Here is a 24,392-nt window from a genome sequence, read left to right as displayed (position 1 = left end):
TCTTTATTCCAGATTTCTGATTGTCTATGGGGGCCTCCTGCGTGGGTATCGCGGATGGAGAAATTGAATTTAAGCTTCAAGCTTTACTACCACAAAGGCCGGTTATACTCGGCAGCTTTCCGCATGCCTCTCCCCAGTTTCCTTCCACTTCCATCCCAACAACAAGCCACCGTTCCTGAGGATTGGGACAGCATTCCTTGCAAGCAGCGTGCCGAATGACCGACGAGACCGGCGGAAGACTAAACCTTACTTTTCAATACAGTTTACTTTAGTTGTTCGTTTATTTGACGCGTTTGTTGACATTTTCATCTTAACAGTTCCGTCTCTCCACTCCCTCCTCATCCCTGATCCTTCCATCATTCATCATCCGTCATTCCTCTTCGTATTGTCAACAACTTGCCATGCTAGCATTTACTTTTTCTGGTATCCCTTGGACGCCCAATCATCTTCCTCCGATGTCTGGGCTTTTTCCATGACCTCTGCCGTGTGTCGTTCTAACTACGTATTCAACATGGAACTGGAACCATCATCTATGTCAACAAATAAACAGCAATGGTAGACTACGGCACAATGAGGCGTTAATGCCAAGAGAGATAAGGAGAAAATTGACTACATCCGGATCAGCTCCTGTTCTAGACGATCTTCACTGATCTCTGACCCGCCTCTTCTTCTCCGTCTGCTCCAATCTATTCGCAACAATGGGCTCTTGGACGACATATAAACGATTAGTGGGTTTTAGCATGTCGTCTCACTCCATCACCTTCTCATTTTACTTTTCTTTTGCTTTCTTTTTTTTGGCAAAACAGACCTGGCAACGCTTGTCGTCCTACATTCATTGCTTTACTAGTAGGTTTTTACCTTGCCCTTTTGCCGAAGCTTCATACCAACCAACTATTATGTGCAGTATGTGATAGACGATATGCTCGTCAACAACCTCTTCTACTTCGTCGCCGCCCTGGTAACGTCTGCGTTTACCATGGCCCAAGATGATGGCTGGCATCTCGACTACGTTAATACCCTCGCGAACGAGCAGCTCGATCCTGTTGTCTCTCCTAACGGACAGTCTGCCCACATGCACAAGATTATCGGTGGTTCTCGGATGGCGGCCTACTATAACTTCGATGATTACAAGTCTGCAAAATGCTCTTCGCTGAGGGTCCAAGCGGACAAATCCAATTATTGGATGCCGAGTAAGTCATATTGCATGTCTCATCCATGAGCCTCAATGCTGACGTATGTCAGACCTTTATGTCATCAGCAAGAGTACTAATGGCAACACCATGTATACACCTGTGTCTGCCAAGATCCGGTTCTATTATTTCCTCTCTAGAAGTACCAAAAATGAGGCAGTTATCCCATTCCCCAAAGGCCTTCGTATGGTCGCCGGTAACCCAGACAACAAAGCCGTTACCAACGTCGCTTCGTTCACATGCCACGTGAATGCCGATTTCAGCGACAGCATCACTGCGGACAACTTCAATTTCGACCGCGACTGTCCCTACGGTATGAGAACTGAGTTGTTCTTCCCGCCTTGTTGGGATGGCAAGAACCTATACAAGTCGGATGGATCCCACATGGCGTATCCCAGTCAAAATGTCAGATCAGGTCGATGCCCTTGGACCCATCCTGTTAGGCTTCCGCATATCCAGTTGGAGTATACTTGGCATGTGTCCAATGTTGGACCTGGCCTACCTTTGAAAGGACGATTGGCTTGGGCAAACGGTGACACCGTAAGTAGCTTCTCGCATATCTAGGCTACACTGAGTGCTATAGCTGACTTTTCCTATCCGTCTAAAGACTGGCTATGGTGTCCATGGGGATTTTGTGAACGGTTGGGATTTGGAAGTTTTGAGAAGGGCAATGAACGATCCCTCATGTGTCGGAATCAAGAAGACAATGTAAGTTGTTTTCATTGTAATCAATCTCCAATTACTTATATCCAAGTAGCCCAATGCAGGAATGTCGCACTCTCAACAACTATTTTGACGAGGCGGCCGCTGCAGCTTGTACCGCTGAGCTCGGTACCCTCGTTGAACCATACGGTAACGTCGATAATGTCGCTGTTCCCGTTCTCCCCGGCTGCAATCCTCTTTGGGGCCCCAGCGGACCTAAGCCGACTTGTAATCCTCCAGTCCCCAGCCTCGATATCTCCAAATTCAAGGGCAACGACGGTCGATACATTGCTGAGGACGATGAGCGGCGCGATTTTGTCCTCCCCACAACGCCTGGCTGGAAGAATATTGCCTGCTTACATGACATCACCTCAGTTTCTGGCGGTGTGTCTTACATAGACCATTCTCTCACTGTTAGTTCATGTCAGTCCCACTGCCTTATTGCAGGGTATCAGTATGCTGCAACAGGTCAACAAGGTACCCTGTGGCATTGTGTTTGTGGTACGGCTATCAGCGATACGGCCACAGTCGAGACTGGCATGTGCCTCACTGCTTGTCCTGGTGATTCGTCTCAATTGTGCGGTGGCTCCTACATTTATAACGTTTTCTACGCCCCTCCCGGAACCACCAACTCCGATTCTACCAATGTTCGTGCGGACGGTTCCAAGTATGTTGGCTGTTATAGGAACCCTTCCAACCCTTCCACTGGTCTTTTAGGCGCTTCTACTTACCGTTTCCAGTCCAACTCCATGTCTACTGAAATTTGCATCAGTGCCTGTGCTCAGAAAGGAACTAACTGGGCGCTCACCACTAGTCAGAGGTGGTGTTATTGCGGTAACGACTGGAACTATGGTTCTGGCGCCATCGTACCCACCTCTCAGTGCACTGTTTCGTGTAATGGGAAGCCTAGCGAAGTCTGTGGTGACTATTACAAGTCTTCAGTTTATGACATTACCTCTGTCAAGGTTAGCCCCTCTACTGCTATCCATCTTGCTGGTTATCAGGGCTGTTATGAGGACACTGGCAGCCGCCTTGGCATGACGAAAAATAGCTGGATGTCGACCACCATGACTCAATCGCAGTGCATCAACGGATGCTCCGAGCTTGGATATTCTTATGCCGGGTGCGTGATTTTTTTCCTGCGTATAATCATCCTAGGCTGACAGCTTCCGCAGTATTTTTAGAGGCAATCAGTGCTACTGCGGCAAGCCCAACTCCAATCTCGTCAGTCTTCCTGCCAGCCAGTGTCAAAATCAGTGTGCGGGTAGCTCGAGCATTACCTGCGGCGGTTCAGCAGCGATGGATCTTTACACTGTTGCTGCCGCCACAGTAACTTCTGAGACTGTCGCTTCCAAGAAGCCTTCTGGTTACATTGGGTGCTTCAAGGACCAGGGGTCTAGCGCCGCGTTCATTGGCAATGTCTACACTTACAGATCAAACTCCATGAACCCCGAAACATGCAAGCAAGCTTGTCTCGAATTTGGTTACACATACGCTGGGTGAGTCGACTCCCGTCCGATCAGATTCCTTGAAATTAACCATTGAATAAAGATTGTGGAATGCAAACGAATGTCGCTGTGGCAAGAATTATCCTGCTAGCCAGCAAATGGTCAGCAGTCTCTACTGTACGGCGCCTTGCTCTGGTAGCTCTAGCCAGACTTGCGGCGCTGGCGGGTACCTTGAAGGGTATAGCCTCGCACACACCATCTCCACAGTCAGCAAACCCGATGGCTGGCTCGGATGCTATACTGATAATCCCAAGAGCCGTACTCTTCGAGGTTATTTCTACTCTGCCAGCGGCATGACCTCCAAGGTTTGCCGAGCCACTTGTGGTAACAATGGCTTCACTTTGGCTGCTGTTGAGTACAGGACACAGTGTTTCTGTAAGTTCTGTCTCTAACCGAATGACCGGATTCTGATAAGTCGCTAGGCGGCAACTCTCTGTCGAGCGGCACCCGAGCTCCAGCGTCTTCTTGCAGCATGGCATGCTCTGGCAACAGGAGGGAGACTTGTGGGGCTGCCGGCTACCTTGATCTCTTCAAGACCACCGTGTAAGGATACAGAGGAACGGGGGTAGGAGGAAGAGAAGGTGGAGGGCGAGAGGAAGAAAGGGAAGTAGTTTTGGGGCGCCGAGAGGAGAGAGAGGGAGGGAAGAAGGAGAGAGGAAGAGTAGGAGGACCGTCGTGCGAGGAGGCTTAGGGAGGAGAGAGGTCCGAGCGGAGGGTACAGGGCGTTGTAAGGTGTCTACGAATGCATAAAGAAAAAAGAAAGAACCAAGAGGGTGGTACACCCGAGCATAGGTAAACGCGATTCCGATTTTGCTGGATGGACGTGGGGGCTGTTTCGTGTTTTGATGGCTTTATTTATATTGTATTTTTTACTCCAACTTTTGTTTTCTGCAACTTTGTTCCAACATCGCTCGTTTCATAGATTTTCCTTCGTACTATTATTTGTATTACATATTTATGGTTAGTAGTCGCTGGGCGATGCACTTTATTTCAATTCAGAGACTGGAAGCACTCGTTCAAAAGGAAGGATGTGGCATGATACATGTATCTATAAATGCGTATGAGAGTACAACAACCATAATAAACCAAAAAGTTAACGAACTACGGAACGTCTACCAAATCGAGTATGAAAGCAAGCAGGCAAACAACTTTTACTTTTGTTCAGAAACACAAACAGAAAAGAGAATATCCTTCAAGTCCTCCTCATCTCTCTTCTCTACCGCTCCCCTCCTCCTGCTCCCCCTCCCTCTCTCTTTCCTCCCTTTCCCTTCTTTCCTCTTCTGACCAGTTTACCTCTTCATATCGCGGTGGTAATTCCAAAACCCCAGCACTAGTCCTAGGCGCCACCGGCACTCGGCCCGCATCTCGATGTACCATATACTCCATTTCCTGCTCTCTCGGCTGTGTTCGTCTTCTCCTCCCCGGTCCTGATGCTGCGCCAGGTGGCAACGACCTCGTCATCATGGTTGAGGACGGAGACGTAAGGCTGGTGTTAGGCGAAGATGGTGATGGTGAAGATATGGCAAGCGTCTCGCGCTTCAGATCTGCAACGCCTTCCGATGCCCTCCCTCTCTCGCCTTGTCCAAACTCCCTTGCCCCTTCTTCAACATCACTGCCGCCACCTTCCGTAGACAAATCCACACTCCTCGATGTTGGGTCATGCAATACAAGAGGGCCAGCCGCTCTTGATCGAGGCGCGTAATAAGACATGTTGGATGTCGTTGTTGTGTAGGTTGGGTTCGGAGTATAATCGTGTGCGGACACGCTAGCACCAGCAGGGAAAAAAGGCATGTCATGGTATTCTCCATTCGAGTGTGTTAGAAGCGCATCGAGTGATGGTTCCCTGCCCAACTCCATTGAAGCCGTAGAATCTCCCCTCACACCTCCACGCCTGTCGGTTGTTGTGGTGACTGACGATTGGAAACCATTAAAAGAGGTACCAGCACCTAAAGACGTAAAACCTGTATCCGATCTCCCCGTAGACCTCGTTTGGCTTCCAGATGAATACGGGTAAATGTACCCTAGCTTGACCGAATCCCTATCTCTGAACGGATCCATATTGTCCACCGGCGAATCCGCCATAGGTGGCACGGAATGGTTATGCGTGTTGTTCATGACGAGCGGCGCAATCTCTCGCTCATGCTGTTGATCTCGTCGTGAGAGATTATCTTGAGATTGATCGCGGTGCGAGTCGCGGGATGCGATGAGATCAAGTTGAGTTTCCGAAGGAGAATGGCGAGTGACAGCTTTGGGAGATCCTCCTCGTTTCGTAAACATGCCCCAACCACCTCCGCCTGCGCCTGCAGCAGCAGAAGTGCCAGCAGCAACTGCGGTTTCTTGCGCGCGTCGTCGATTTCGGGCTCGACGGCAAATGAATAGGAGGCCGACAAGTACCAATGTGCCGAGGACGGAGCAGATGACCGCTACAACTGTCCGGACAACGGGGTTCGATTCCGCATCAGCTGCAACAGGGAGAGTCGTTGTTGCCGTTCTATGCAAACATCAGCGTGGCTCTGGACTAAAAAAAAAAAGAAACCACTTACGCCGTGGATCGCGACCCAGTAACACTGGGTGCCCCATTGCCATCAGACTCACTCCCCACACAGCCTGTCGTACCCTGCCCCACAGTAAACATCCTACTTGACCCTCCACTGGCCCACTGTTCGGCACTGCCTATACCTGCCACAAGAATAAATCTTGTGCCCTTCGCCATATCAACTGTCCAGTTAAGGTGCGTCGTGCCATGAGAAGTATAGGTGGTAGGGCTGTCGGAAAGAGACGATTCGGGGAGATGCGATGCAAAGGAAGAATTTCTGGGGAATGTGATGGGAATCGAAAACGAGTTGCCCAATGGGATGACGCCAAAGAGTGTTGGAGGCGCTGTGGTGTTGCCGGAATGTTCACTTGACGAAGCGGCAAATTCGTCCAAGTGGATGTCAATTTCAATATTTTCAATATCTTCCTCCACCTCGTGTACAGAAGTTCGCTTGGCGACATCCGACGTGACGTTTGATTCCAGAGAAGTGGGCCATGACACGGAGATATTCGAACATTGGGGCGGGTAGTCACTGCCGTCGACAGTTGTCAGATTGAAAGAGAAGGAGTAGAGAGAAAGAATCTGAGCGTCGGTCATGAAGCAAGATTGGGCGCCAGTGGCTGGTGCGCCGACAGCTTGAGATACGTTAGCCATGGCTAGCATGAACGGCGGAAAATGTCTTACTCATAACATCTGTAGTCGCAGCATAGGTGATACCGGACGCCCCCCATACGGTAAGTATGAACTGTAAGCCTGCTGGTTGTCGTATGTAGAGCGAATACTCGTTTGTTCCTGCTGGTATAGAGTCTACCCAGACCTGTGCGGGCGTAAGCGCGGACTCTTATGAGGTGAGGAACGTACATTGTAGCCATGTTGCACGATCTTGGTCTGGAGAGGTCAGCCGTGGCTGCGGGTGCGGGTACGTACGGGTGTGAGCAGGAGATGATATGGCCCGTCGTCTCCGGACCACTGGACGAGAGAGGTGCCACACTCGGTCGCCCTGGGGGGTCAGCTCGGCGATCTGGCGCGGCGACTTACTGAGTCATGTTCACGCTGAGGAATCCGGCCCCCACCACGTGGAGGAGGAGGAGGAGGGAGAGGACTGTGCGCAGCATGTGGGCTGGCTGTTTCTGGTCGCTCGACATCCATTCAGTGAACATCAAAACAACCATATCCTTTTCGACCCCATCCCGCATTACGTAACTGCACCTCCAACTCAGCCACTTAAAAAGGACCGGTGACGTCACCCGATCCCTTTTGGGCCCAAAACAAAATAAGGGCCGGAATGCATGGCGTTGTTTTCTGCCTGCTCTCCTGAATACACAAACATCTATTTCTATCCACAAGCCACATCTGCATCGTCCATAACCTCCGTCCGACCACTCTCCCCCAGTCGCTCCCAGATTTCGGGCCCACAACAAGGATACAAACAGTTTCGAGTCCCCACGGTCACCTTGCACCCCAAAATCAGCAACACTTTCAATCGCATCCCATTTCATCAACATTACATCTTGCATCAGCACAACATTATGACTCAGCTCAAGGTAAGCCACAACGGACATAACCCATGCTGACATGCAGCGCGTCCTCGTCACCGGTGGCCTGGGTTATATTGGCTCCCACGTCGTCGTCTCTCTCCTCCTGACAGGCAAATACCAGCCCATTGTTATTGACAACTGCCACAACTCGTATCCAGAAGCTCTCAATCGATGCGCGGAGATTGCGCGTGACGAGCTGGGTGCTGATGCCCCTCAACCGATATTACACGATCTCGATCTGAGAGATGCTCCCGCGATCGAACAAGTGTTTGAGCAGTACGCAGCGGATGGTGGCATCTGGGCTGTCATCCACTTGGCTGCCCTCAAGGCGGTGGGCGAATCTGCAGACTTTCCTCTGAGTTACTATAGGGTGAATGTTGCCGGGTCAATTTCGTTGTTCGAGGTGAGTTCAAATGACGGGAAATGAAAAAAGAAAGTGGGATTCTAACGCGTTTGCAGACAATGGCCAAATACTCTTGCAACAATCTCGTCTTCTCTTCGTCCGCTACAGTCTACGGCACTCCTGCCACTATCCCTATCCCGGAAACTTCCCCACTGATTCCCGAATCATGCTACGGTCGCACAAAAGCAATGGTTGAGGAAATCATCCACGACTTGACCAAAGTCGGTGCCGAAGAGGGCAAGCCTAGTTTGAGGGCAGTCAGTGTCCGATATTTCAAGTGAGCTATCGTCTTTCCACACGCAAATGATCCATGCTAAACAATACTAGCCCTGCAGGAGCACACCCTTCTGGAAAACTTGGTGAAGAACCTCGAGGTAAACCAGGAAACCTTCTCCCACTCCTTGCGCAGATGGCAGTTGGCCGAGAAAAATCTCAACTCAAGGTCTTTGGCACGGATTTCCCCACACCCGATGGTACATGCGTCAGAGACTATCTCCACATCATGGATCTCGCCCATGGCCACGTTCTTGCGCTTGACGCTCTTACCGTTCCTTCATCCCAACACAATATCTTTTCTGAAATTGATCCCAAGGATGGTTACTTTCGTGCATTCAATCTCGGCAGAGGACAGGGTATGAGCGTCTTGAACATGATTGAAGCGATGAGGAAGGCAACAGGGTTTGATTATCAATACGAGATTGTGGGAAGGAGGTACGTCTACTTTATCAGGTTTTCATTTGTGCCGACACTGTATATAGGAAAGGAGACGTCCCAGATCTTACCGCCGACCCTTCTCTCGCCCGAAAAGAACTCGGTTTTGTCGCAAAAGAAGATCTTGAATCGATGTGCAGAGATCTCTGGAACTTCCAAACAAGACATCCCAACGGCTACTCCTCTTAGGCGTAGTGGGGTGCATTCATATATGAAATTCGGGGCATCCGGTCTTTTGGGTGAGGTGGGGATGCAGTAATTTTGGCGTTTCAGAATGAGGCGTTGGGGATTCTAGGGCAAGTTGGGAAGCTGACATGCGGTGTGGGGAAGCAAAGTGGAGGGATAGCGAAATGTGAAAGATCTCATTGGACGTCAAGTGGAAGAGGCGTAAAAACGCGCAGGGAAAATGTTTAATTTCAGGGGCCCATCTCCAGTAATAACCCTCATTCCAGATTCCAGATTTCAGGCTTTTTCTTTCATCCAACATTCTAATCGAACCTATGCATCGGCCGTCAATGTGGAGGTTGATGAAGAAGAAAAAGTAGGTATAATAGGGACCAGGTTGGATATGGGAGTACATAGAAGTGGTTGTTTCCTCGTGTTCTTCTTTCTGGTACTTGAGGAGTGCAACGTTCATTTATCGCCGGGTGTTTTTATTCAAATGGTTTTTTGTTCTGTCTTTGCTTTGGCACTCTCTCATCTCTGCATCCTGCATCTTACATATTCCATGTCAACCAATTGGGAGCTACGGCGCGGCGGTTGTTGTTCAATATCTAAAAACGCGAAAATGCAACAAAAGATATATGAAAAGTCAAACGTGAAGAAAATGCAATATAATGCAAAGTGCTTTTGGTGGAAAAAAGTGTACAGCAGGTGGGGTGCCCAACCAAATTTATACAAACTAGGTCAACTACTCCCATTCATGTGAGCATAGACCACACCGAATAGAAAGAGATGGTCCCAGAAGAGATATATCATTCAAACCGTAAACAATCTATATGGTCACCCACCCATCATTCGTCGATTTGATGCTTCGTTATTAGTCCTGAGTCGTCCTGTTGCACAGGGAGCATAGCTAGTAAGTTTGTAACTAGTAGATAGAGCGCTATGTATTGCAGTATGACTCTCATCATCTGCACGCTACCTATTAGAGTGGGTCATTAATAAGGGATTACCCGGGGTACATCCCATAAAGCAGTTGATAATCAATAATAACACTTTCTTCATACATGGTATTCAGTTTTTTGGGATCGTTTATTATTATTTGATGCAAATATAAGGATTTTGTATGAGAAACTGCCTTCGGTCCATGTCTGCTTCCCCCTCGCTATCTTTATCCCAGTTCTACCACTGGATAAACGACCATGATAAAAATCAGAGTGGTGAGGCGGCTCAATTTCACACATTATTCATTTCACTTCCTTCAAATTAGACAATTGCCTAATTCGTTCGATATTCTTCGTCCTTTACAAAACCTACACTTGGGCAACTGCAAAACCTTTTTACAACTTTATCCATCCTTCCGACTCTGCCTTACTTTTCTTACCCTTTACCGTCAGTCTTACAGTCTGCACCTCGTATCCTCTCAAGTTCAGCTGGACGTAAACGTTGTCGCCGGAATGAGGATTCTCTTCATTCCCGAGGTCTGACAGTGCTTTTTCTTTGTCGTCCAGCGGGTAGAGACGAAGAGTTTCAAGATGATCTTCCAGGATGTTGACAAGCTCAGCCTTCACCACAGCCAGATGCCTTCTACCCCGAATTGAAAGTAGCGTTAACACAACTCGAAAGTGAAATGCCACTTGAGACTCACACGTTGAGCTTGACTTTAGCATGGCCACCGAGATGCTCGTATACCCTCAAAATGATGGTCTTGGTCTTATCTCCAGACAATTGATCGTCCTCGCCTCGTTTAATGGTCTCCAGCATGACATTGTCTGCTCCTTCAAGTGTAAAGGGAGATGATCTAGCTAATGGTGAAACGTTTGTCAAAAAGTTTTTCGGAGCACAACACACTACAGTTGTTGGAAATGTTGTCAGCGAGAATGTTTCGGTTGCTTGACAGAAATGATGGCTCACCGGACAATGGTGAATTGAAGGCATAGGCGACTTGGGCCACATCACTTTCAATGAAAGTACCACTATGAGGATAAATGGCAAATGAAAACGAATGCGTTCCAATATCGCAATCTGCGTCTGGCTGGGTAGGGGCTCGTAAAAGCGAAAGACGCATGACATTACCCTGCGTGGCGCTATGGAAAGGTTAGTCCCAGTATTTTTACACCGAAAGTAAGGTTGAAAGTACTTACTAGCCATATTTGCAGTCGTTGAGGATTGCGACGCCATATCCATACTACGATGTCGTCAGGTATGACTTGTATGTCAAAGCGAGATTGAAAGGCTTACCTCGGATAAGTCAGCAAACTTGTGCGCGCAGACCTCGAACCTGAACGAAAGATCAGTGGGGGTTCTTTAGCAATTCAATGCCGACTCACTTGGCAGCATCCCAGCTGGTGTTCCTGTGAGTGGGCCGAGCAACAGTTCCGAATTGCGTATCATAGGTGGCAAAGTCAGAGTAGATATCAAGGGGAAGCTCGACTTATTGGTCACATTAGCGCAGATCCAGGTAACAACATCTGAGCGACGACAGCTTATGCTTACACTTCAGGAATTGATGTTTCTCTTTCCAGTCACTATTAAACGATTAGGCAACATTCACTGGACAAAATAAGGCTGAGTGAGACTTACACAACAGTGTCGAATCGTATTATGCTACGGGCGCCGGGCTTTACAGAAGCCGCAATGGCATCCATAATGATCTTTGGAAGGATAAGCTTTGCTAAATCTCTGCAATCGTACGATACTCACGTCGATTTGGATAAGACTTTTCCCTACTCGGCAGGTGGTGCTAATGATGCCCCTTAGTGGACCGTTCTCTTTGACACGCAATGGGCCAAATTTGAGATGCTTTTGTTTCTCCAAATGAAATTCATCAACATCCCTGCATGGAAATCAGCATCAAGCCAAGTTAGAAAAGCACGTCCACACTGAAACATACCATGCGCTACATAGCAACCAGATATTGGTAAGCGTTTTTCTTAGTTCTGACGATCGTCATACTTACTCCCAAAAGTTGGGATGGTCTTCCATGATGACCAAGCCGCCTGTCTGTCCGGGAGCGACAAGCTCTCTCCTGTCATTTTTTGATAAGCATCAACCCCCCAATTAAGAAAATCAAGTCGATTTACTCCAAAGCTTTGTCATAGACACTGGTAATTCTCCCGCCTTTGATTTGCAAAGAGATATTGTCGTTCGACATCACGGCTACATCATCTTTCTCCAGGACGACTACGCCGTACATGAGCTCCTTGATGTTCGTGAACAAAAAAGGTGACTTACTCGCCACCCGTGGCGAGGCGTAAACCCCCTTAGGTAGCGCAACCATTCCTCCATCGTCTTCCGTGCTCATTAACAACCATCCTTTCTTTCCGTCATCTGTGACCTGCGCAGACACTTGTCGAAGGCTGGTTGCCCCTTTTCCTAGATGCACTTCAACTATTTCCCGACGAGAATAATTGGGAATTGTGTTTATGGCGAATACCTGGCCTTGGACTTCTGTAGGAGAAGAAGGGACTAATGGAGTTGATTGCTTAAAGAGGATGGAGTTTGCCTCATTCAAAATACTGGTGATTGAAGAATGGAGCGCGGCGTATTTCTTTTCAGCATCTTCGTAGATCTTCAGGGAGTCAGCGTTCCGATGCGTTCATAGAAAAAAACAACAACATACCATAGCGATACCACTTCCAGGCAAAACATCGTGGAACTGACAAAGTAACAGATCTTCCCAAGCAACATCGAAGCGCTAAATTTTAACGTTATTAGCCGGTGATCACTGATATGTGATTGAATCCTACCTCTTTGGGATACTCGTAATCAGTATCAACAAGGCTGGCTATGGTCGCAGCATACTCTGCCTGCCTCATAAGAATTTCACTCTTCCTGTTACCCTTTTTAATTGAGGCATGCGTAGTATACGTTCCTCTATGTAGTTCGAAGTACAGCTCGCCCCTCCAGTAAGGCAGTCTGATCCCATTCTCTGTTTCCTTCCTAACGCTATCAAAAAACTCGGAGAAGCTTCCGCCCATCTTGACAAGCGGCAGTTGACCTCCTGCATCAGGGTGCTGACCGATAGCTCGAGCTCGACGGAGTTTCTCCAGCATGGGAGGAGTAGGGCCGCCGCCACCGTCACCGTTGCCAAACAAGAGGAGAGCTTCAGCTATTATGAGAGGTTAGTGTGTATACATTTTCCTCGACCAAGGGTCAGCTCACAGGTGACATCGAGATTTTTATGACCAGTAACTCCTCGTCGGATGTCGTCGATATTACACCTTTGAATGTTAGCTTATGCAGCAAGCAAATCTGAAGGATATCGATCTTACTGAGAGTTGTAGTTGTCCACAGGAGTCATGTGCGTCAAAACCTGAGATCCATCCAATCCTACCCAGTTGAATGTACTGTGCGGGAACTTGTTGATAGAATTCCATGACAGCTTCTGCGTGAAGAAATTTTTGGCTCCTGCTTGTCGAGAGATTTGAGGAAGTTGACTGGAGTAACCAACTGCATGTAATATTAGATGTACGTTGATCGGAAGGCCGGCTGTAAGGTTCAAGACTCACAAGTGTCAGGTAAAACGAACGTATCAGACCTAAAGCCGAACCTGCTCTCATAATATCTCTGCCCATACAGGAACTGCCTTATTAAAGCTTCACCTGAGGGTAGGTTCGTATCCATCTCAACCCACGTCGCTCCAAGAGGTTGAAAATTGCCCTCAGATACCTTTTCCTTGATCCTAGCGAAAAGCAAGGGATAAAGTTGTTCGACCCATTTGAATTGTTGAGCTTGGGTAGCGGAGAAACGATGTTCGGGATAACGGTCTATAAGGTCGCACTGAGTTGACCAAGATCGAGCAGATTTCTGCTGGGTCACATGGAAGGGCCAGAGCCAGGCAGTGTCGATATGGCTAAGTACCAGTCAGCCACGGACTGTTTTGTTTATCTCGAGCAATGTACCAATGTCCAATGCCCCAGAGTACGCCCTTCTCCATCCCAGCGTTCTCACTCTCCTCTTGAATATTCTTCTCCCAATCTTTACCGAGGACAATTTGTGCCACTTCTCGCCCCCTGGCCACACTCTCCAGGCTTCCCGTCTCGAACACATTCATTATCTCATTGGCCACCCATTGCGCCTTTTTGGCGAGTGCCGAATCACCTGGGAGGGTATTGTACACTTGGTGGATTGCGTTGAAATCCCACATCAACTTCCATGCTTCTTCGTTGGGGACTACCAAATCAGCGGAATTCAACTGATAGTACCTATTAGGGTCAGGGGGTTCCATGTTATTGATACCGAACATGCCGTTACAGCTCGCCTCGATATAATAATGGGCGACTCCAGCATTCCGAGCAGATTGAGGGATGATAAATTCAACACGTCGGTCGTCCCCAAACCCGCCCGTCAGGCCATGAATGGGATCACCGTCTGTGGTGAATATCATGGCTTCACCAGAACAGTCAAATTCAAATTGGACCTTCTCGTAATCTGACCACTCCTTGGGGATGTGAAGAGTAACTTTGAACCAATGATTCGTCCAGCTTGGCCCGAAGGATTCGCCCTTCTTAGTGGATTTGAAAGTTTGGCGTTTGGCTTCTTCAAAAGTGGGCTTGGTGAGACCGGGGGCTGACCATACTTCGAGCTTGACATGTTGTGAGTCGTCTAAGCGGTGAGCATACAAAAGAGAGGAGAGGTTATAGCTTGCGTAGTGCCCCCCCTGACATGGCAGGCGGCAGGTCAGATCATTGCCCGTAACCACTCAGACAATATAAACAACATACGACAAATTGATCAAGACGACCGCGAATGGACCCCAGGTGCTTGTACTCTGTGATACATCAGCCTCGACTATTGTCTCACGCTCGATGGTCTTTGCAAACAGCTTCCACCGATCAGACCCTTCGCATTCTCCGAAGTTGCGAAGTCCCGCGCAGGAATTGAGATTGATACGAAAGCTAATGTACTATCATATGAACAACGAATCTCCTTGGAGATATCAATCAAGGAAGAGCTCTGGTTCACTTTTCGCATCCAATTGGCTGCAACTGGCCTGCTGCGGATGCGAACGCTTTGTAACATAGTCGAGGATCGACGACTACTTACTAGCCTCGGTGGTCCTCTGAGGGTAGTCCAGCTTGGGGGATGTGATAGGGTTATGGCTCCCCATGGTGATGTATTTCCCGGAGTGTATTAAGTGCGTATGGGTAGTAGATGGGTATAAAATGCTACTCACGGAGTTCTCGTGTCATTCGGACACTCACGCAACTCGCCCATCGTCATTCACGCTGCTCGTCTGATTGAACAAGTCAGGTGACTGGACTCGGCGATATCCGATATTACATCGCTCGAGGTGTGCACCATCGCATCCGTCGCAGCAGCACATTTACGTATAACGAACTATTTTGTCATATCTCAGAGATGAAGAGTGTGTTGGCACAAGGCCCGAACCGATACCTTCACATCCATGCCCGGCGCTCGTCTATTTCACAATGGACGAATCAGACTTGCATGCTATAGACGCTCAACTGCGAGCCATCCGTGTCGATGATGGACCTCCCAGAAAGCCTCTACTGCTAGACAAGATGTTCATGCGGGCCGTCCAGTGGAGTGGCCCTTCAAAAATGCCCCAATTCCATGAACCTCATACGCCTCCACCTCCAAGCCCACCTAGACAGCCAAAAATATACCCCTTACCGATGGGTATTTCCGAGGAATCTTATAGTCCATCACCCCTGTCAATGCTCTTCAGATATGAGGAACTCGTACCACTAGTACTGGAAAACTTTCATAAGCCTTCAGATTGGGCAAATCTATGTAGGGTCTCCAAGGAATGGTGTAGGATTGGAAGAAAGAGGCTGTACGGACATGTCTGGGTGAGACCTTGTGAGTGCTGGGTTTAATAACTTTGGTGGTCCAGGGGTTAACATAGGTTATTACAGGGGAGGATGGACCGCATGTCAAAGTAAGCTATCAATAATAATATCCATAACGATCGTCGTGAAACCTGTGCTGACGGAAATAGCTGGTTCGTTTGTTCGAGACTCTGCATCGGCGGCCAGAGCTGTGCCGTCTCATCCGTCGACTAGGTAGGTTAACCTAATATTCAAATTGGCCTATCGCCTGATCATCCAAAATAGATGTAAGGTTCTTCCCACTTGCTACTCGTGGCGAAGAGAGGTCAGACCTAGATGATCACGTCCAATTGGCCATGTCCAACATGTGTAATCTTGAGTCGCTGGTATGGACGGTTCGTCCTTTTGGGCCAGTCTTGCAGCTGTCAGTAAAACTAATCAAATATCTGGTAGCGAGATAAATCTCTCAATCCTACTCTGCTTGAGACCATCTCTCGCTTACCACGCCTTCGATCGTTTGAGATATCGGGTCATTCTTATAGATATTATGATCCATCGCTCTTGGGCACATTTTGCTCTTTAGAGGACTTGCGGATTATGATGCCAGATCCCCATATGAAGAGCAAGCTAGTAGATTTAGTGACAGCTCTTGATGAACGAGAGCAAGGAGGACTCAAGGGACTAGATATCATTTGTCAAGTGGGTATACATCATCTTTTCGATGTCAAGGGGCTGCTAAACAAGATACATAGAGCTCTTCGTTGATAGACGACACTATACTCAAAGTAATGGCTCCTCGACTCAGAAATCTCCGACGTTTGACATTCTGGGGATGTACTCATGTCACCAGGGAGGGTATCTTCTCGCTGTTGGATAGAATTGGACCCGGCATTCAAGAGCTATCTCTAGATGCACTCCCACATTCCAATCTGTTAGACCTGACGTCTTCACCACCGCTCCCACAGTTACACACTTTTTCCTTATCGATAACTATACCCCATCGGGAATCTGCTTCTGCTGCTCATGCTCTCTCGCCCTTCGATCTTCCTGCTCTACCCCATTGCCCTTCATTGTCAGCTTTACACCTGACCATTTCGGGGTCAAAACCATTACTGCCATTCGAGACTTGGATTACATTTCAGGGTCAGCTTCCCGGGAACCTCAGCAAGCTATCACTTATAAATCTTGTGATAACCTCACCAGAGACTTTGTCGGCTATCCTAGAGTCGCTGCCTAACTTAGAAGAGCTCTACATCACCGCCACACATCCGTCCATCATGCTATCAATCCCTGCACTTTCCCCTTCTTCTCTCAGGATCTTGCACGTCAATTTCACATTGCCTTCTGCCTCAGTCTCGAGCCGAGGAGCTGTTGCACAATATCTCCACAGTCTAGCAGAGAAGATGGGGCAGATCGAGCAAATAGGCAGTGCAAATATGGTATTTGAAGTGCACAGACGTATGGAGGATGACGGAGAGCGAGTTGTGGAACTGTGTCGATGGTCACGTACCTTTGTACCGGGATATTTTCAAGTTTGGAGAGCGTGAAATCTACAAATATACTCAAAGACCATTATGATCCATTGTAATGCATGTTATGATATCTGACTATAAAGAACAACGCAAGGTCTAATCCTGGTCCATTCCCTCTTCTTCCCTACCGTCCCCGTCCTCGTCTCCGTCCTCGTTTTCGTCCTCTGAATCTGACGGCAAATCGTAGGATAAACCGCCTTCTTCTCCCTGCCCAGCACGCTGTTGAGCCCAAGCTTGGGCAGCCTGGAAGAATTTGAAACTAGTCGGGTTCGCTTCCCTTTCATCGTCGGGGAATACCAAGTCCCAGTATTCTTCCAACTCTCCACTCCCGTCCTCTGCCTTCCTCCACCTCTTTCGAGTTGTGGGCAACATATCCTCTACCTTGGCCAACGTCTCCTCGTCGCCATGCTCCTGCTCGAAACTCTTCCAAGATTCGAGTAACACGGCTCTATCTTCCTTTTCACCCTTCGCTCGCAAGTCCTTATAACCTCTTTCGAACACTTGCCTCGCCAAATCAGCGTCCCCAGCCTCGCCTTCAATCTCATTGCCATCTTCATCCTCTCCCCCACCAAGCGTCGCGATCTCCATGAGTGCGTATGAAATCCAGACTTTGACGTGAGAAGTACGTTCGAGCAAGCGTTCGTACAAATTACGCGCACGTTCGCGCTCGCCCTCGCCGGCTTCGAAGTCAATGTACGCTTTCCAGACGATCTCGGGCATATCCAGAGATTGTTGCACGGCGAGTTCGAAAATTGCTCGAACACGTTCGAAATCTTCGACGGCAGATTCAACTTGAGTCCATTGGATCCAGGCAGAACTGAGGGAGGGGTCATACTACGTAGATGTTAGCTTCCAGTCACATGCTTACACAGTGAAGACAACTCACAGTCAAGAACTTCTCGTACAATGTTCGAACCCTATCAAACTCTCGCAGCCGCATCTCCAGTTCGATATAACCAGTAAAGAGCTTCGGTTTGGGGCACATGCCGATACCAGCACCAAGAACTTTACGGGCCGCAGAGACGTCAAGTCGACGAATTTCAAAGTAAGCGTAAGCCAGCCAGAGCTGAAGATGTTATAAGTATTCTTTCGTTTGCCCAGAGCAGACGCAGCTTACCTTAGCAAAAGTGAACGTTTTATGTGGCACAAGTTTAACAGCTGCTTTATAGACATCCCGCGCCCTGTCGTAGTCCTTGGTGTCAATCTCCTCAAATGCAGCATATTGCAACCACACTACGAACATTAGCGGAGCAGCATGAAACGAGACTTCACATACGATAAATGTATCTTCTCCAATATCTTTTTTCCAGCGCAGGAGGGACATTGGCCACAGCTCTCTCGTACACTTCCCGAACTCGCATTGGCTCAACATCTTCACCATCTTCTCTGTCCGCGCGATAGGCATCTTCCTCTAACCTGGCAAGAGAAAACCACGCATCATAATTCGTAGGATCATAGGCCAATTCTTCCTCGTACTGAATGCGCCGTTTGCCAAGAACAGTGAGCTCAACACCAGCACGGTCACCATCTTAATCGGGATTAGTATAATTGTTGCTACAAGTTCACCAACTCACGTTGCTTCTCGAATTTGGTATACTGGGCATATACTACGAACTAGTCAGCATTGCGGAAAACGTCACGGTGAGGACTTACAGCTAGCAGATTTTGATCTAGGCAATCTTGCTAAGGCAAATTTGTAAATCACTCTCGCCCTTTCAAATTCCTTCAATCTAGTCTCCATCCTTGCGAACGCAGCAAATACCGATTGGGCTTTTTCCACCTGCTCCTCTTCATCACCGAAGAACTCTAAAGCTGTCTGGAAAACCTCCCGAGCCTTGTCCGGCTGACCCCTGTCCTCTTCAAACTTGGCCCATGTCACCCAGTTCTTGGGAATCGGGCGGCAAGCAATCCAGCGCTCGTAAATGGCGGAAGCCCGATCCAGCTCATTATAACGTTCTTCGAGCTTGATGTAACTCTGCCAAGCTTTGTCGTTGGGTTCCCATTGCATCCACCTCTCAAAGATTTGACGAGCACCTGAAACATTGAGAAGCAATTCTTCAAGATAGACATATTTGTACCAAAGCTACGCATTGTCAATTGACGGCGGGAAGAGCCAATTAATAACACTCACTGCGTCAACACGGGGAAGGAGGGTGATAGCTCTGTCAAAAAGATTCCTAGCGTGGTTGATGTTTCGAGCTTTCAGCTCCATGTCGGTATACTTAATCTGCACTTATTGTCAGCATACGTCCGACGTCGGCACTGAGCAAGGATACTTGCCCAGAGGTCCACTGATCTGGGATCAACATCCAACGCTCGCTCAAACACTGATCTTGATCGCTCATACTCATTCTGGCTGGCTTCCCATTGTGCATATTTGGTCCATGCTAATTCAACACATGTCAGCATCTTTCGACCACAGACGCAATAGCGATGTACTAACCGAGAATGCTGTCCCTTGAGTATCTGATCCTTGACTCGAACTCCGTTCTTTTCCTCGCCTGAAACTCTGAAAGCTCCTCCAAATCCTGAACACGCTGTTTGGGTGCCTGGATAGCAGGTTCTTGTCGTTCTTGCGCCTCTCTCAAAAGCTGCTCCGCTGTGATCTACAAGCAACAATTAGCCAATGTTTGCAGCCCGCTTGGGATTATGCACAGACCTGTACGGCAGCGGGTGCTCTGTTGCGCACTCTTGGAGCACGGTCTCTCGGATCTCTTCCTGCCATGGTGTATATTCCCCGGAAGCGACCTTCTGTCCGGATATGTAGATGTAGAGTCGGGCACAACGACGTTCTCAGGTTTGTTATGGCACTTCGAAGAAGCACTCGCGAGAGGACTGACGCTGCTGAGCCGGCGTTTAAGGTCCAAAAGGGAAAGTGTGGCACTTACAAGTCGGGTTTTTTTGCCCTTTCCACAAATAAGGGACAAATTTTCTGCCCAATTTTACTTCACTGGCAAATACAAAAAAGAAATATATGCCTAAAAATGCATGAGTATGCAATGCCATTGGTGTTTGTTAACCTCATTGAACTGATATATGAATGCAAACACAAAGCTGTCTATCATCAGATCGGGGGTGTAGCTCACTTGGTAGAGCGCGTCATTTGCACTGTCGAATACAGTAGGACTTGACGAGGTACTGAGTTCGATCCTCAGCTCCTCCAAAACAAATCTTTTTGTCCATTCCTTTTTTGTCTTTGTCCATCATAATAATTATTTCGACATACTTCGAAAATGAGAAATGAGACACTAAACCGGAAGCACTTGTACATGTTTATGACATATCTATGCAGCACGAATACTCCTTGTGCGTGATCTTTAGCACGAGTTTCCTTCGATCATGTTGACCTGAAATAGTAACGATACTAACTGTTGTCCGTCAATCAATGATGACCGTTGAATCTCCATTCAGGCGAACAAAAACAATGAAGAACGCCATAACACTGTATGTAACATACTCTACAAATTAAGACAGACAACCGGGCCGGTATTCGTATATTATTCGTATAGAAGATTGCTTAAGACCTCGTGATATCATCAATATGAATGCTCATCAGCATTCTCCATTTCTTCATCCTCCTCGCCCTCATCATCCTGATAATTGTCTTCCACCACAGCTGTACTAGCACTCGACTCCCCAATATCCAGGGGACCAACAACCGAGCCAGGCGGCAATGCGGCGCTAGCCCCATTTGATCCCTCTGCTCTAGGGACCTTGGAGATCATTAGCCCGGCTCGTCTCCGGGCCACACCAGTCGGCGTAGGACTACCCGAAAGATCGTGAAGACCCCGACGCACAACGTTGTTTGACCCTGACTGGGCCGAACTTAACTGATACGGCGAGTTGCCTTTCGAAGATCCTGCATGAGACCCAGTCCTGAAGCCAAATGCCGGAGGAGGTTGGAGGCCTACACGTTCGTCTGGTTCTTCACCTTCGACAGAGTAGCCAAGATGTCCCGTCGGGGCATAAGGTAAAGTAGTTTTCCAGGATGCCATTCTTGGGTCTCTTACTTTTTCGAGTCTGTCATCCCAGGCTGACTCAGTACGAGCTTTGCGACTGCGGCTCTTCCTCTTTTTCTTCTCTTCCATTTCCAACCTTCTTCTCTTCTCGGCGGCCCACCTTTCCCATCTCGGTGGCTGCAGATTGTCAAGAGAGGGATCATCTACATCTTGTGTACTCGACTGGCCAAATCTGAAGACATCAAAAACAGTTGCGCCGTTCCGATTTGAGGCAGCTACCAGCAGGTTTTTGTTGAAAGAGACTTGCCACACCGCGCTGATCCCCACAACCAGATCTCGAACGAATGTTCCTGTTTTGACGTCCCAGAGCTTCAGGGTTCCATCTGAGCCCGAGATGACCTTTGTCTCATCATGCTGAAAGCATGTGATTGCGCCACTGTGAGAAGCAAGGACGTTCTTGAGTTGGCAAGTATTAGGGTCCCAAATGCGGAGAGAGGAATCGGCAGCAGCAGAGACGAGATAGTTAGGGGACAAACCGAGGAGGCCCACAAGAGAAGTGTGACCTTGGAGAGTGTGAAGACATTGACCCGAGACTATATCCCAAACCTTGACGGTGCTGTCCAAAGAGCCCGAGGCACATCTCTTGCGATAAGGGTCGTAGACGATGCTATACACTAAAGCTTTGTCAACTTCTGTAATGCTCTTGTCGAGTGTGTGATTTTACCTTTATCTTCATGCCCCGTAAGAACATGAAGACTGGTCCCCTTCACGATGTCCCATACTCTAACGCTCATATCATACGAGCCCGATACACAGATTCTGCCATGAGTGGCAATTGTTCGAACAGCAAGGGAATGGCCCTCAAGAAGGTGCATGTGGAAAGGGTTTACGTCAGGCCCAATGAGCTCAGTTTGTTCCTCTTCCACCTGCCTATCATCAGTGATGTTTAAAAAACAGATATGCCGATGAACTCACAATACCGTCATATAGAGGGTCATCCTTCTGGGGCAGCTTCCAAACACGGAGCGTTGCATCTCTGGATCCAGTCACAATCATAGGGACAGGTGGCTGATAGGATTGTGTCTCCTCCTCCCACACCGGTTCAACAATCTGCAGACATCTAACAGTGCTGGTGTGGCCAGCGAACACATAGGTCATTCGGAGATCTTCCAGGTCCCATATCCTCACTGTCCGGTCTGTCGAACCACTGACAAGGGTGTGACCTTTATATTGAAGCGTCCACACGCCGCCCTCATGTCCATCAAGCCGCTTGCGAAGCTGACCATCATTCGTGTTGTAGATGTTGATTGAATGATCATCCGACGCAGAAACAATCTTATCCTCATCAAACTGAAGACATGTGACGACGTTTGTACCCTGGCCAGTAAATGAACTATGTTCTGGTCGAGTATGTATCCAATTCTTTTGATCCTGATATCGACGACGGTACACATGTTTGAGAGGAGTGGGTCTTTCACGTAGATCATGACCCAATGTTGGCGAAAACATTTGCTCATCCTCGCCGGATACTGCTTGATAGCTAGTACGTCTCCCCTCGAGCTGATCGTGTAGGTCTAGCGCCTCGTATCGCTCAAGAACTAAACTCTCCTCCTGTTCTTCTGTACCGAAACCACTCCAGAGTTTATCGTCTAATAATCGCGCCTTCCATACACTTCTTTCCATATCAATGATTCTCTTCCATTTTTTGCACACCCTGGAGGCACTGGCTAAACTCTTGCCATCAACTGATTTGAGTATCTGTATGGCGACCTCGTGTGGAAGTTGGGTGATAAAATCCCGGCGAAGAGCCGTGGATACGAAGTTCGATATGCGTTGTAAAGTGGGCATACGGGAGCGACGAAGGAGGTGCATGAGGAAGTGTTGTTGCAGACGATCAGGTAGAGTGTCGAAATGGGAGACAAGAGACGGGAGAGAGAATAGAGCTGAAAGCTCAACACCGGAGCCCATATTCGGTGCTTGAGCCGTGGGGGCTATAGAGGAAAGAGACATAGACTCGTGTTCAGGGGAGGGCAATGGTGATAATAACGCTCGATTTACACCTGTAGGTATATTGATCTCATCCAGCCCTCTAATCTTCTTTCTAGGCGGACTTCGCCTGGCAGAAATATCGTTAGCTACTGGGGATGCGGGAGCATCACTTCGCTCTTCGTATTCCCTCTTCTTCTCTTTGCCTTTTGACCTGTTAAGGGCTTGAAGAAAAGTCAAGCTTTCGTCTGCTACGTCGACACCATTTTCAGCCTCAGTCATACTGCCGTTCAACAGAGTTCTTGTCCACCCAGGGCCAGACATTTCTATTCCACTCTCTCCAGAGGCACTTTCATCCTGAACGATTACTCTTCTTCCTCCAAGAGTCATAGTAAATAAACGCATGTCACTGGGCGCGGGCTGGTCCGCCAGAGGATACTTTTCGCCAGGAAGGTGATTTGGGAGTTTGAGATGCTCTGGAGAAGGGACTCGAGGGAGGGTGATGGGTTGGAACGATGTTGTTGTACGGGTTGTATGCGTAACACTACCAAACTCATCAGTCCAATGATAACCAAAAGCGTAAACAATACATACACTGTCTCTACCACTGCATCTTCCATCTGCAAGACCGGTCCTTCGTTGGACCATGTCAGCCCTCCCGTGGGGAGCCCACGGCCGTTTGCAGAATCCAAGTCGTTATAGTCCATTGTGTTGGGTGTGCCCTGCATCGCGCATGAATCTAGTCAATCCAGGAGTACGCGGTATCCGGTCCGATAAAGATTATGACGGAAATGCCTGAAGGTGACTATGAGTCAGTTCTTTGGTTCTTTGTATTCGTAAGTCGTTAAGAATAGGTCAAGCATAAAGGTGGCTATTCCTTTGTCTCTCTACTTTCGTACGGTATCCTCCTGGCGCGAGTCTCTATGAATACACGGCGAAGGTGGATATAGGGTGAAAGGAGGAGGCTAAAGAGACAGAGTTCGTTCAAGGGAGGCTTATCAATAAAGCGCCCTTCAAGACAAAGGGTGTGTCCTCGGTCCTGCATTTATGACGACGCATGTCTTGTTGTCTTAGGAAACACTTACTGGTGATAGATAGCCAAATACGAATTTGCTGATTCCAGTTCAATTAATGGTGGAAGAGAGACTGAAGGTGGATGTGTGCACGGAGACGGCAAGACGTGACGAGACGAAGGGGAACGCGAGCGAGGAAGGTAGAGAATAGGGGTCGGACGTGGTGGTAGCTACGATGGCTGTGTATCGTCAAGGGGGAGAGGGCCAGCCACGGCCGAAGAGCTTTGGAGGATGGGTATAATAGACCGAAGATGTATGTGCTGAAGGAAGACATCTTTGAAAAGGATCCGCGCGC

The 24,392-nt window shown here is 48.4% G+C and overlaps 7 protein-coding genes and 1 non-coding gene across 8 annotated transcripts; 4 read left to right on the top strand and 4 right to left on the bottom strand.

Annotated features, from left to right (window-relative positions):
• Window positions 1-919: 919 nt before the first annotated feature.
• On the top strand, window positions 920-3,947 carry CNBA6590 (hypothetical protein; the record flags this gene model as incomplete). The annotated part of the gene is made up of 7 exons (XM_772444.1): window positions 920-1,190; window positions 1,243-1,730; window positions 1,798-1,898; window positions 1,948-3,015; window positions 3,068-3,391; window positions 3,444-3,775; window positions 3,823-3,947. 7 exons carry the CDS (start codon window positions 920-922, stop codon window positions 3,945-3,947), a joined length of 2,709 nt encoding a protein of 902 aa, XP_777537.1.
• Window positions 3,948-4,603: 656 nt separating this feature from the next.
• On the bottom strand, window positions 4,604-7,051 carry CNBA6580 (hypothetical protein; the record flags this gene model as incomplete). The annotated part of the gene is made up of 6 exons (XM_772443.1): window positions 4,604-5,891; window positions 5,944-6,571; window positions 6,621-6,753; window positions 6,798-6,824; window positions 6,864-6,936; window positions 6,975-7,051. 6 exons carry the CDS (start codon window positions 7,049-7,051, stop codon window positions 4,604-4,606), a joined length of 2,226 nt encoding a protein of 741 aa, XP_777536.1.
• A 414-nt stretch (window positions 7,052-7,465) lies between these two features.
• On the top strand, window positions 7,466-8,777 carry CNBA6570 (hypothetical protein; the record flags this gene model as incomplete). Its single annotated transcript, XM_772442.1, has 5 exons — window positions 7,466-7,480; window positions 7,518-7,877; window positions 7,934-8,154; window positions 8,205-8,588; window positions 8,636-8,777. The coding sequence occupies 5 exons, from the start codon at window positions 7,466-7,468 to the stop codon at window positions 8,775-8,777; spliced, it is 1,122 nt and encodes a 373-aa protein (XP_777535.1).
• Window positions 8,778-10,090: 1,313 nt separating this feature from the next.
• CNBA6560 (hypothetical protein) lies at window positions 10,091-14,862 on the bottom strand (the record flags this gene model as incomplete). Its single annotated transcript, XM_772441.1, has 21 exons — window positions 10,091-10,337; window positions 10,399-10,600; window positions 10,665-10,837; window positions 10,895-10,938; window positions 10,992-11,031; window positions 11,081-11,183; window positions 11,247-11,278; window positions 11,334-11,404; window positions 11,454-11,586; window positions 11,644-11,649; window positions 11,710-11,778; window positions 11,834-11,933; window positions 11,985-12,321; window positions 12,373-12,447; window positions 12,500-12,861; window positions 12,915-12,973; window positions 13,025-13,202; window positions 13,262-13,605; window positions 13,655-14,412; window positions 14,477-14,523; window positions 14,799-14,862. 21 exons carry the CDS (start codon window positions 14,860-14,862, stop codon window positions 10,091-10,093), a joined length of 3,444 nt encoding a protein of 1,147 aa, XP_777534.1.
• Window positions 14,863-15,184: 322 nt separating this feature from the next.
• CNBA6550 (hypothetical protein) lies at window positions 15,185-17,094 on the top strand (the record flags this gene model as incomplete). The annotated part of the gene is made up of 6 exons (XM_772440.1): window positions 15,185-15,578; window positions 15,635-15,657; window positions 15,718-15,781; window positions 15,833-15,942; window positions 16,001-16,246; window positions 16,300-17,094. The coding sequence occupies 6 exons, from the start codon at window positions 15,185-15,187 to the stop codon at window positions 17,092-17,094; spliced, it is 1,632 nt and encodes a 543-aa protein (XP_777533.1).
• An 81-nt stretch (window positions 17,095-17,175) lies between these two features.
• On the bottom strand, window positions 17,176-19,804 carry CNBA6540 (hypothetical protein; the record flags this gene model as incomplete). The annotated part of the gene is made up of 10 exons (XM_772439.1): window positions 17,176-17,913; window positions 17,966-18,145; window positions 18,197-18,312; window positions 18,356-18,607; window positions 18,654-18,686; window positions 18,733-19,162; window positions 19,211-19,306; window positions 19,360-19,466; window positions 19,523-19,685; window positions 19,739-19,804. The coding sequence occupies 10 exons, from the start codon at window positions 19,802-19,804 to the stop codon at window positions 17,176-17,178; spliced, it is 2,181 nt and encodes a 726-aa protein (XP_777532.1).
• Window positions 19,805-20,150: 346 nt separating this feature from the next.
• CNBAt030 lies at window positions 20,151-20,242 on the top strand. Its single transcript is given in 2 exon segments — window positions 20,151-20,188; window positions 20,206-20,242. It is a non-coding gene; the product is annotated as a tRNA-Ala (tRNA).
• Window positions 20,243-20,615: 373 nt separating this feature from the next.
• On the bottom strand, window positions 20,616-23,731 carry CNBA6530 (hypothetical protein; the record flags this gene model as incomplete). Its single annotated transcript, XM_772438.1, has 5 exons — window positions 20,616-21,712; window positions 21,763-21,964; window positions 22,014-23,029; window positions 23,099-23,568; window positions 23,619-23,731. The coding sequence occupies 5 exons, from the start codon at window positions 23,729-23,731 to the stop codon at window positions 20,616-20,618; spliced, it is 2,898 nt and encodes a 965-aa protein (XP_777531.1).
• Window positions 23,732-24,392: the final 661 nt, after the last annotated feature.

Source organism: Cryptococcus neoformans, chromosome 1 (genome assembly GCF_000149385.1).
Source record: "Cryptococcus neoformans var. neoformans B-3501A chromosome 1, whole genome shotgun sequence".
In the NCBI taxonomy this organism is placed as follows: domain Eukaryota; kingdom Fungi; phylum Basidiomycota; class Tremellomycetes; order Tremellales; family Cryptococcaceae; genus Cryptococcus; species Cryptococcus deneoformans.
Note: the sequence above shows the minus strand (reverse complement) of the source record. Positions and strands in the feature narration are given on the sequence as shown.